Source organism: Acinonyx jubatus, chromosome E3, assembly GCF_027475565.1.
Source record: "Acinonyx jubatus isolate Ajub_Pintada_27869175 chromosome E3, VMU_Ajub_asm_v1.0, whole genome shotgun sequence".
Taxonomy (NCBI): Eukaryota; Metazoa; Chordata; class Mammalia; order Carnivora; family Felidae; genus Acinonyx; species Acinonyx jubatus.
In genome coordinates this window covers 2,000,878-2,013,217 of record NC_069398.1, presented here as the reverse complement: position 1 = coordinate 2,013,217, position 12,340 = coordinate 2,000,878, and the positions used below count along the sequence as shown (strand labels likewise).

The window sequence follows — 12,340 nt, the reverse complement described above, 5'->3', positions numbered from 1 at the left end:
ACTAAGTTTCACAGCTCACTTCTTCCCACTCACCTCTGCACACACAGCTCCTTCTCCCAGGAAGACCACCTGACCTACCTCCTTCCCTTCCCTGGGAAACTCCTACTCATGAGAAAGTTCACTCACAGCTTAAATGTCCCTTCTTCCCAGAAGCCTTACCACCCCTCACACAACACGGGTCTGCCTACTTGGCTTCTCAGTAGCCTCTTACGTGCCACACAGCACAGCCTGCAATATTGCATTTGGGTGCCCTCCCTGCCCCCCCCCTCCCCCCCACCAACTACTCAGGAAAATCTATGAGGACAGGAAGCACTTCTGTTTCCCTTACCATGAATTCACCTGTCTTCTTGTACCTGGAAGGGAACCAGTCCTCACAGGTAGCTATGGAATCAAAGATCAGACCGTATACTTCCTACATGTATTATGCGCTAGGGGCGCCTGGGGGACTGAGTCCGTTAAGCATCCGACTCTTGGTTCTGGCCCAGGTCATGATCGCACAGTTCATGGGTTCGAGTCCCACGTCGAGCTCCATGCCGACAGTGCACAGCCTGCTTAGGATTCTCTCTCTCCTCCTCTCTCTTCCCCTCCCCTGCCCTCTCTCTCTCTCAAAATAAATAAATAAACATTAAAAAAAAGGAAGTAGCTCTATCTGGCTGTATCCCCCAAACACAATACTTTAGAGCTAAACAAAATGTTTTTAAATCTCATAAAGGAAAAAAAAATTAAGATCTCTGACCCCTAAATGCTATCATATTCTTATTTTCAAAGTCTGGCACGTCTTTTTAAAATGTGGTTTCCCCGTATACTTGCTACCTGTGTATACATTTATGCTCTACATTCTCAGGATAACATAGGCACTGTCTGTGTTTGTATGAGGTATATGAACATGCACACCCCCCCACCCCCAAATATCCCCAACATACAGCCGTACTCACTGGGCACTGCAGGACCTGCCTCAGGGACCGTCTCCAAAGAGAATGGCCAGAAGGTGAGCTCCTAGCTCTAAGGGCCACCCACTTCCCCTGGCTGCTTCTCCTGCACCAAATGATGAAAATGAGGTCCTCACAATGGTTCAGGTTCCTCAACTATTTAAATGGCAATGTTCCTTTAAATAGGGCCCTTTCCTGTAAAGGATGATGCCAAGTATGAAAAATGTCCTCGTGTGAGCTGCTGTCCCTATTTAGCAGGTGCCCCAAAGGACTGTCTGGATGACACTCCAGTCAGCACCTGCAAGACGGGTTGTTTCCGAGGAAGCATACCCAGCCAGAGAGGCTATTTTTGATGTCTCCTAATCAAAAGGAAAAAGCAGGTTCACAAAGTCAGTCTCTGGATGCAGCAAACTTAACTGGTCTTCATTGCTAAAGCCCCAGAGACAGGCTAATCACGGCAATGACGGGGGAAGTATTAAAAATAGTACCTCCACTGTACTTTCAAAATAGCAAACGATATTCTTCTAATGTCCCAAAACAGCTCTCGAAAGGAATTAGATAGCTTTTTCCAACGGGCAAACGTTACAAAACAAAATATAAATTAAATATAAATTTTAAAAAAGGCAGTCTTTAAAAGCAGTAGAATTACAGACTCAGGATTAGAAGGAAGTTGGCCAACATTCCGGGTCATCTTCTAGGATTTTGCCAGGAACGCATCAGGCCTGAGTGAAAGGGATTAGGCCGTGTACATTTTTTGCTTTTCTTTTTATTTTTTAAATTTTTTTTAACATTTACTCATTTTTGAGAGACAGAGTGTGAGTGGGGGGCAGAGAGAGAGGGAGACACAGAATCGGAAGCAGGCTCCGGGCTCTGAGCTGTCAGCACAGAGCCTGATGCGGGGCTCGAATTCCCAGACTGCGAGATCATGATCTGAGCCGAAGTCGGACGTCTAACTGACAGAGCCACCCAGGTGCCCCTTTTCTTTTCTTTTTTAAAGATTTTATTTTTGAGTAATCTCTACACCCAATGTGGGGCTCAAACTCATAACCCTGAGATCAAGAGTCATTGGCTCGATGGACTGAGCCAGCCGGGTGCCCCTGGGCACATTTTTTCTTAAATTCTTTTTTAATGTTCATTAACTTTTGAGAGACAGAACAGAGTGTGAGCGGGCAGAGGGGCAAAGAGAGAGGGAGACAGAATCCGAAGGAGGCTCCAGGCTCTGAGCTGTCAGCACGGAGCATGACGTAGGGCTCAAACTCACTGACCGCAAGATCACGACCTGGGCCAAAGTCAGACACTCAACTGACTGAGCCACTCAGGCGCCCCGAGGGCACATTTTTTCTTAATGCACTTTGCATTGCAGGTATAGAAACAGCCCCTGTAATAGTTTTCACACAAGAAGCAGAAAGTTAACTTACGTTTCTCCCAGACTAGAGGTCCCACCACTGATATAAGAATGACAAAAAAAAAAAAAAAAAATCCAAAATTATGGAGGAAGAAGGTCCCTGAACAAGCAGAACCAGAGAGTATAATGAATTGATTCTTTTTTTTTTTTTTTCCTCATCTGGCATATTGCAACATCATTTTGGCTATGGAGAGGAGAACACTGGATTTTCTTCCCTCACAGCAATCTGCAGCATCCCATTCAGGAGGGTAAGTGTGCAGACTGCCCAGGGAATAATACATTCAAAGGCTTGCTTCAGGGAAGGAGGTATGCTATGCCCAAGAGAGTTGGCACTGTCCCCCTTGGAAAAAAACAGTTCTTCTCTTAACCCTCCTGGATACTGACTTGTCCCAAGTCGCCTGTATCAGGAAAGTTATAGGGCTAAATCCAGTATCTCTGTATCTGACAAGCGATTTGTCCCAATATCCACTTTCACAGTCTGAAGATGTAAGAAGGGAGCTTAGAATTCTGGACAGCTTGGGGACTGGCACCAGGGATTTAGAACTTGAACAACAGGCCTGGAAGGTCTCGTAAAACACAGATTGCTGGGCTCCAATTTTGAGTATCTGATTAGGGCTGGGTTGGACCCTGAGAATTTGCATTTCTAAGTAAGTTCCTAAGTCCTGCTGCTCCTGTGGGGATTGCATTTTGATGACCACTGAATGATACAGGGGATACATTGAGAGACATGGGCCTTTCCCCCCCAACCGAATGTATTTCCATGTTGAAGGGGCCTTTCCATATAACCCTCGACTTTTACTAACACTCTTACCTCTAGGAAAATCTACTTTAAAATTGGTCTCCTATAGGGGAAAAAATTCAAAGCAATGGCAAATTGCAAAATGTGGAGTGGTGAATATACTAAGGAAAACAATTACATTCAAAAGGTTGGTGTAGGTGAAATTTTCTCCCCTACAACCCAGGAAAATAACTGCACTTTATTAATACAGAATAATCACATATTTACCTGCGCATGAGACTATCAACTCACTTTTTAATATAAAGAACATAATTATCACTGAAAAACAAAAATGTAGCAACAACATTATTTTTTAAGCATGGGTAATTTTCCTCTGGAAACTTGATATATATATAAATAGATATATAAATAGATAAATAGATAGGTATAAAACAGCAATTTTAAATTACCCCCCCCCCTTATACATTTACACTAAACCCAATGTATTTCCCACCATTTTGGAAACTGGAGGAGGTCTCTAAAGGAATTCCCACTAAAGTGTATTTTCACAATGTGCTAATTAAAACAGTGCAGTTGTTTTCCATTACGCATAGCAAACGTTTAGAAATAAGCTAAACAATCCTGAAGTAAATTAAATTGCTTACCTTTGAGCCTCGCTCATTAAAAATAATTTCAACATCTAAGATTTTACCAAATTGCTGCAAAGAAATAGAAATGTTTTATAAGCAAGAGAAATGGAATAAATCATATTATGCACATTGGTAATTGTACCCCAAGTCAGAGGTTTTTTTTTTTTTCCCCTCTTTTATTATCAAGGATAGGCATTTTAAGTTGTTTTATCCTCAGAGAAGTGCTTGAACCAAGAGACTGGAACCACACACAGATTTCCATCTTGCTGGATGCCCCACCAAGTGAGAGGGTGTAGCACTGGCCTGGGGCAAAATGTATGGTCAAGTGGTTAGTTCCACTTTCCTTTTTTTATGTGTGTGCAATAACTTTCCCAGGCACTGCGCAGCGAAGATGAAAACTGGTTGGTGTGTAAACCGATCCTCCTATGCTACTCTACTCCACTAGCTACTGGGAGAAACCTCCTGGAAGAGGTGTGGTTTTCATAATAAAATGTCCAGGTAGAATCTGATGATGAGGGTTACGGCCCTTGGCCCCAGCATAAGCTAGAGGAACAGTGAGGCCATGGAAGAGAAGTCAAGTCCAAAGAGATAAACGCAAGATCCTCCAGGTGGATATCCATCATAATCAAGACACCAGCGTAGCTGTGATTAGCCCTCGGGCTGAAATGTACTTCTCTCAAAATGATTCCCCATTTTGTTAAACAAACAAATAGATTTTAGACAATTAGCACGAATAGACTCTATAAGGGGTGAAAGCAACCTGACACATTTAGGCCCGGAAACATGGTTTCGGATTACAAATAGGGCAGCCAAATAACTCACAGTTAAATTTTTTTTTTCTAATTTTTTTTTTTCAACGTTCATTTATTTTTGGGACAGAGAGAGACAGAGCATGAACGGGGGAGGGGCAGAGAGAGAGGGAGACACAGAATCGGAAACAGGCTCCAGGCTCTGAGCCGTCAGCCCAGAGCCTGACGCAGGGCTCGAACTCACGGACCGCGAGATCGTGACCCGGCTGAAGTCGGACGCTTAACCGACTGTGCCACCCAGGCGCCCCTGCCCAGTTAAATTTAAATTTCAAATTTTTCAGGATAATTACATCCCCTGCAATATTTAAGACATACCTATACTTAATAAAATATGTTATCTACAATTCAAATTCAACTATTGTTATCTTATGTTTGTCTTTATTTGCTAAATCTCATAGTCCTAGGGAGACGTGCACGTCAAACAATTTGTGATTCATACTTTTAAAAAAAGGGAACATGGACTTGGAATCAGAAGCATCTGATAGTCCAAAATCTTTTCCCCTTGACATTGGAGTCTCTTCCTTTTTCTTAGCTTGCATGAAGTACAGTGGGTATTTATTTATTTAACTTTTTTGAGTGTGCAGGTGGGAGGGGGTTGTTGTGAAAGGATGCGACATGGCCCAGGAAAAGTATGACGGGAAATTTACCCTGAAGCAGAATTAGGGCGAGTGCTCCTTTTAGTGATTAAAAAAATAAATGGAACCACACGAAGTAATATGTCCATCTTTTTTTCTTGTATTTTGAGCTTTTGTATTATTCCATTTGCTTTTGCAGCCTGGATTTTTATTGCGTCCTTTGTTGCTCTAAGAGATTCTGCATTCTGTCTTTTTCCCCAGGGTAGAAAGCATTAAGCAGCCACCATGTTGCAGAGGACAGAGTGGCTGGGAGGGAAAGAAAAGGAACCAAAGATAAGAAGACAGAGAAGAGAAGACAGCTCCCGTGGCCACTATACACAGGACACCAGGGGGCCCTGAGAATAAGTGCGAAGAGGGTGCAACTACGATTTGAGAACAGAATTATTTGAAACATACGGAGGCTATCCTCTGGAAAATACAAATAAATCTACCTTCCCTGGAAAGGCAGGAAAAAAACTATGCACACTCCAGTTGAAGAGAAAGAGCTCAAAACCTTGAAACAAAAGTAGTTTGATGAGGAAAAAGGGAATCCAAAGCTATGTCATGGAAATGTGCCCATCCCCCAGGATACAGAGGCGGTCAGGGGACTGCACGTTGAATTTGTCTTGTGGAGCGGACATGTTTCTCTTCTTCCTGGAGAAGTAGAAGGCTAGGAAGAAACAAAGAAGCAGTTGGGCTGGGAGAGGACAGGGGAGGTCTACAGTGTCAGCAGGAGAGATGGAAATACCAAGAAACTCATAGGTAACTCACCCTGCAATTGATGGACACTCTAATTTCCTTTTGGTCAAGAGAATGTTCTTCTATGGAGCATTTTCTGTGCCCTAGATTTGGGCAGAGAAAGTTGTTAAAAATAGAAGAAGAAAACTTCCAGGTTTGGGAAATGCAGGATTTGCCGTTGAAAGGGGACCTGAATTTCATAGTAAAAACTCCTCCCGTTTGTGAACTCCTCAGAAGCAGTGATTTTGATATAACCTCCTCAGAATATTCAGTCCACACAGATGCTATCATATTTATTTCAGGCCTAAGAGCATGAAAGCACACATATTTATGAGCGGGGAAGCTTGAAAAGGATTCCTTCCAAAACCATGAAGCAAATGTCATCTACGGAACATTCTCTAAGCAGTCAACATGAAAACACTCCCTTTAAAATAAGATCTGGTTGAAACAGAACCAACCAATCAAGAAGTAATCCTAGCATGTGTCATTCCCTAAATGAAACAATGACACCATATGCCCTGAAATGGTCTCAAATGTTTGCCTCTTTGGCAGTTGCTACTGGGTGGGTGATTCTCACAGCCAGAGAAGCAAGCGAAGCAAACGGGCAAGAAGAATACTGGTGTGAGCCCCATTTCGAAGACAGTTGCATACTGTATTTATAGTATCAACAGTTTAATTGGGAAGTTTGGTACTAATGATGTAAACACAGCTGGCACACGTTCAGTTTAAACAGACACGGCTCGCTCGCAGACATTAACTCGCATTTGTCTGCTCAACACCCATGGTTAGCTGCGTTCCACGACAACTCCAAATCCACGCAAGGGATCTCAATAGCTGTATCAAGAACAAAATCCAGAAGCTTACAGGCATGCACTGGAGCAGGTACGTACCAGGCATTTTCAGACAGTCTCAGATCAAATAATATTTCCCTGAAAAACTGTGAACGATGTTCAACGGTTACAGCATAAAACATGAAAGTAAAGGTTAGTTCAAAGAGTGTACATGGAGGCTAAGAAAAGGCACCGTCTCAGTTTTCTTTGGGTTGGCTTCATGTCTGGAATGCAGAAGTTAGGGGGCACCAGGCCAGGTACAAAAAATAAATAAATAAAAATAAATAAAGCCTTCATTGCTTCTAACCGCACGGTGCATGGAACTTTGCCAGTAACACTAAAGGGGCAGACATCTCTGTTTTATTACAAAGAGGTGATCATGAAAGCTTCTTTTGCATGTTCTGAAAGTCATGTGGTCTGTTTCTGGGTGACAATTATGAGTGATTTCACTAGATCATGCATCATGCCTAGAGGGTTTGTATTTTGATAACAGAAGCAAGGCTGTGCTGTAAACAAGGGTATTGTGCACATTTGAATCCTATACTCCATGAGTAGTTATTTCTGAAAACAGTCCTGTGATACAATGTGTCCTGTCAGTGGTCTGGATATATCATAACCACCTCTCTCACTCACCTAGGTACCTGTACACTTCTAAAGGTAAGGTAAAGAATCATTCTGCTCAAGAGCAAGCCATTACAATCAATTTGGAGGAAATCCACACATTTCTTTCATGGGATCATCAAGATTTCAAACATAAAGAAAAGGCACTCTCACGAATGCTTCCTGAAATAAGGACAGAGCTCAAGACTGAAGTAGCCAGGCCAGAAGCAATATTTCTTACAGTGAAACACCCAGAACCAATGCCCCTGATCTGTTCCTTTCGGCCCCAACTGGTGTTTTAAAAAGACTCTGGTTCCACTGTGGCCAGGTAACTTCTTGACCAAAGACTGTTCTATGAAAGGGAAGGGGAGGGGAGGGGAGGGGAGGGGAGGGGAGGGGAGGAGAGGAGAGGAGAGGAAAGGAAAGGAAAAGTAAAGAAAAGAAAAAAGAAAAGCAGGAAAGAAAGAAAGAAAGAAAGAAAGCAAGCAAGCAAGCCTGAACTTAGAAGATTTAATGCCAAACGCTAGAATAAATTCATCCAAAGGAGGAGGAAATAAAGAATGCCAAGTACTGAGTACATGGTTGGAAAAAGGTAACCAGAATCGTGATGAACGGGCCCTGAAGCCACAAATTAAAAACAAAATGTGAGCCTCTTGCAGTGACCATCAGGCCTGCAGAAGTTGCAAACTTCACGGCTGAATTACTAATGGTGGCAAAAGTTGTTTACGAACACGGCCAGGTTTTAAGCAGTTTGAGAAGAGAACTTCCTCTTTTGTCTTGTTTTGGTTTCAGTTTCAAATCCCCTTGGCCGCATTTAACAAAAGAGACAAAGGAGAAAAGCCCAAAAATCTTGGAGAGGGTTTTTCTCTGCAATCACCCCCATTCTAGCTCCTGTTAAAGTGAAGGGACAAAGGGAAAATAGAGCAATAAAAGGCAAAAAGAGATCTCATGTCCAGCCGACTTGGAAAAGGCCTGAGTGGAATCAAAATGTGGTATCTTACAGTAACTATGACCACAAAGAAACCACACTTAATTCTCTCAAGTGGAATGTGGGGAGCCAATCAGAATGTGTACAGATGCCTTTCAATGTGATTCAAGCCACCAAGCTTGTCGTATAACCAGGATGGGCTTACCACCACCAATGCTTGGCTGGGACCAACAGACTTTTAGCTTTGAAGTTCCGTTTTTCAGAACAGAGGTTGTAAACCAAAGAGGCCTCAGCATTATTACAAAGAATCCAGGAATCCGTATGTGCCTGAACATTTTTATAGCTGAAACTCCTAAAAAAAAAAAATCTTGCGTACTTTTCAAATGAGCACAGATGCTGTTTGTGATGAGCAAAATTAATTTCAATATTACTGAAGGCATGCTGCATTTTCTTAATTGATACTAAGCGTATCTATCATCTTGTCAAGTCGACGACGTCTTGTCAGTTGCTTAAAATGTTTGACTTTTACAAACACTGGCTCTGAAACCAGTAGATTGTGATCAGAGTTTGACAACCGGTAGTGTGTTCGGTCTCTGGCAGGACTCAGCCCTGCACCGCTTGCCCTGGCCCCGGGAAGACACAGAGGCTCAGATACCCGTGCAAGCAGGATGCCTTCTTCGGGAGTTCCAGCTGTGGATTTTTCCAATACGTCTCTGACTTGGCTGTGCGGTCCTCTGGTGACTTTTAAGATAACAGAGAAGACCAGGGAGGGAAGTGTACCCGCAGGGGGGCCGCTGCAGTGAGTGACACTCTAAAAGACCACCAGGATGGTCATTAAGAGGGCCAGATTCAAAGCCAACATCCCAGTGACACCTGACGAGGGAAGATGGACCACAGAGCAAGACTTTCTAACCTGACGTGGCAAAAGGAATCTAATTCCTCTGGCTGCCATCATTCAAACCTGGTCGCACTGCTTTACACACACTTAACCTCCACTTTCACTTTGAATGCTCTGCACTTTTCAAAGTCATCTTTGACCTGAGAGTGCCCGAGGGTATCTCCACTCGGCAAGAGTTAGAGGGCTCAACTCAAGGTTATTACCAAACGAGGAAGATAAAAGTGCAGAAGCTGACCTTTTCCTCTGAAATGTCAGGATTCAAGTCTGGGTATCTGAATATGAGGACGCTTGCTCTGTCTTTGTGTCAGATGCATACTTGATAAACATCATGCATGTTAAAGAAATAAAAGGTGCAAGCAAGCTAACCCCACAGTCGCAGAGTGATGAGCCAGCGCTCCCCTTTACATGAGGGCGGGAGGTGAGGTCTACTCTGCCCGGGGTTAGGCATTACAGTTTGCCTTCTTCTTATTCCTTCTGTAACATTTACATCCATCCACGGACTCTTAGAAGAAGAAACTCCAAGCAGCCACCCTTTCCTCTAAGTCAAATGCTAAGGGTGTGGTTCTGTTCATGGAATCCACAGATACCTCCCATCAATACTGGGATGGATGTCATGAACAAACAGGCTGAGTACGTTTGCAAAAACAACAACAACAACAACAACGACAACAAACGAAGGATATCTAAGCACTGTCCGAATTTTATCCTTTGGTGGAACTGAGCCCAAAGACACGGCTAACTCATTCCTTCTCAAGGTGGACACTGCGACATTTCATCCAGGAAAAGAATCAGAGTCATGGCGTCCTACAAGGAAGCAACCCTATCATTTATTTTCTCTAGGTTGGTCGTGGCTTCCGCCCTGCTCTGCATTTCCATCATGGTGCCTTGGAAAGGCACCTCTGTGGGGGTAACATCGCCGTAAGAACCTCTGAATCCTCACCACCAACTCTAGGAGAATGTATATGGCAGGATGCAAGTCAGATTTAGATGTCTTTAGCTTTTTTTTTTTTTTTTTTTTGGTTTTGCTTTTTAATGAAGTTTTAGGCAGAACTAATTATCCTCTAAAGCTGCATCTGAAATCCAAATGCACAGTGCCTGGGAAAGAGTGAGGTATATGCAGGAAAATGTCGTGATAACTTGTCAACTACAATAGAGAGAAGAACCAAAAAGACACAAAATGTTTATTTCAGCCGTGATGTAGGGTCCCGGGCCACTTGATTTGGGACCATCAGTGAGATTCTTTCAATGCTATTTTATCTGGGAGCTCATTTTCCTTCTGACTTTCCCGTTCCTAATTAGAAGAACACCATTTGGCCAAGTGGGAACACGGTGAACACATACAAAGAAATGGATACTGAAATCGTGAAGAGATTCTGGCCAAAATACAGCTACAGACTAGGATCTAAAATGCCTTTCTTTTCCCCTCTGTCCACATCTCACCTTCAGAACTTACATGAAGAGAGGGCTCTGGGGACCCCACAGCAGGCACTGCAGAGGAGAAACGCACTACTTACGCCAAACATTTGTCGGAGGTCCGGATCTCGGAACCGGAAGGGGATGTTGGAGACATGCAGCCGTTTGGGCTGGGACTTGTTTTCTGAGTTTTCAGAAGGTTGTGTCTGGGGCTGGCCATCCGTCGGTGCTGCGTCATCTGTCTGCTAAAAGGACAAGAGTAAAGAGGCTCTGAGTGGACCTACGTGCTGTTTCCAAACTGCTTTTGCTTCCCCTAAATGGTAGGAAAATGCTGGAACAAAGGAACAAAGACAGGGAAAGAAGTGCCGGGTCATTCATTCATTCAGCATTTCTGAAGACCCCCTGAGAGCATAACGTGGATCTGGGACTCAGTAGCAAGAAAGGCAGACAAAACTCCCTGCCTTCGTGGAGCGCAATTCTTATGGTGGGGGTGGGGGGCAGGAAAGGCAATGAGCTCATTAACAACGAAATATGCAGCGGGTAGAAGGAGAGCGCCAGGAAGAAAAATAAAGCAAGGGGATGGGTGGTTGGTGTGGAGGTATTGGGGGAGTTTTAATAATTAGGCAGAGAAAACCTCATCGCTGAAGCTAGGAGAGGGTGTATCCCTTAATCAAAGGTGTCCAAAATCTTAAAACATTGCCTACCTAATTGTTGAGAGTGTGAAGATAAAATATTAGCAAATGTAATAAAACATTTGGAAAGGTTGTTTGGTGCTCTGCAGTCTAAGTAAGCATCTGATTGACTTATTATTAAGGCTTTAACTTCTCGTTTTTTGATTGTGCAACTCTATCGTGTCCGTTACAGCTGACCCCGTGTGGCTAGTTAAATCTGAATGAATTAAGATTAAATAAAATGTAAAATGCAGCTTTTCCTTGACATTAGCCACATTTCAAGTACTCGATAGCCACATGGGGCTAGTGGTTTCCATGTCAGACGGTGCAGGTTTAAAGCATCTCCAGCACAGCAAGACATTCTGTGGACCATGTTGGTGTAGATAAGGTTACATTATTAGCATAACTCGTTACTCTGCTTCCCGTTCTTGCCAAAATGAGTCTGCACAACATGATATTACATCGGCACCTGGATATGGGTAGGAACCAGGAGAAAAGTCACGGTAACATTTGGTATCCTGATAGCCATGACGGGTATGGGTACTCTTGGTTCTAGAGATGCTTCTAGAAACTTTCTCTGCAATTAGCATCTCTTGCCTCTGGGTGGCAGTGGATGCCATTCACATCAGTCAGTTGCTTCTCCAAAACCATGATGGAAAACCTATGTGGAAGCCCATCAAATTGATGAGCAAGGAACCAGCCTCACCTACTTATAAACAGTTTAGAAGCATATTAACTGGGATGAAACTATCAATGCAGTCAGCCAGGTGTAAAATAATAAAGACACAGAGAAGGAAACAATTTCACAAAGTGAAATATGTATTTTTATATATTAAAAAATATGTATGTTTATTTTATATACATATGTGTTTTATATATGCCATACATATACATTTTGATATATGTTTATCAAAATAGATATATAATATATATAATATATATTATATATGTATTATAATATATATAATATATATTATATATGTATTATATTATATATGTAATATATATATATATATCTCTCTCAAAATAACATGGGCATAATTTGTGACTGTCTTGTCAGTACGTATGTTTATTGGCAGACTTCATTTCCATTCTCCTTACTGATACATCCTGAATGGCATTCTGATGCTTTAAAAA

The 12,340-nt window shown here is 42.7% G+C and overlaps 1 protein-coding gene across 45 annotated transcripts in view; it reads right to left on the bottom strand.

Moving 5' to 3' along the window:
- Positions 1-12,340, bottom strand: part of RBFOX1 (RNA binding fox-1 homolog 1) — a 2,045,752-nt gene that overhangs the window by 120,800 nt on the left and 1,912,612 nt on the right. For 43 of the 45 annotated variants that reach the window (XR_008294525.1, XR_008294524.1, XM_053213105.1 and 40 more), the window contains 2 exons: positions 10,634-10,777; positions 3,718-3,771 (listed from right to left, as the gene is read on the bottom strand). Coding sequence is in view for 43 of the 45 variants with exons in the window: in XM_053213105.1 (XP_053069080.1) it covers positions 3,718-3,771; positions 10,634-10,777 (198 nt within the window). In the remaining 2 variants the exon portion in view is untranslated. The remainder of the gene's footprint in view (positions 1-3,717; positions 3,772-10,633; positions 10,778-12,340) is intronic. The other 2 variants (XM_053213120.1, XM_053213100.1) reach the window with 1 other exon arrangement.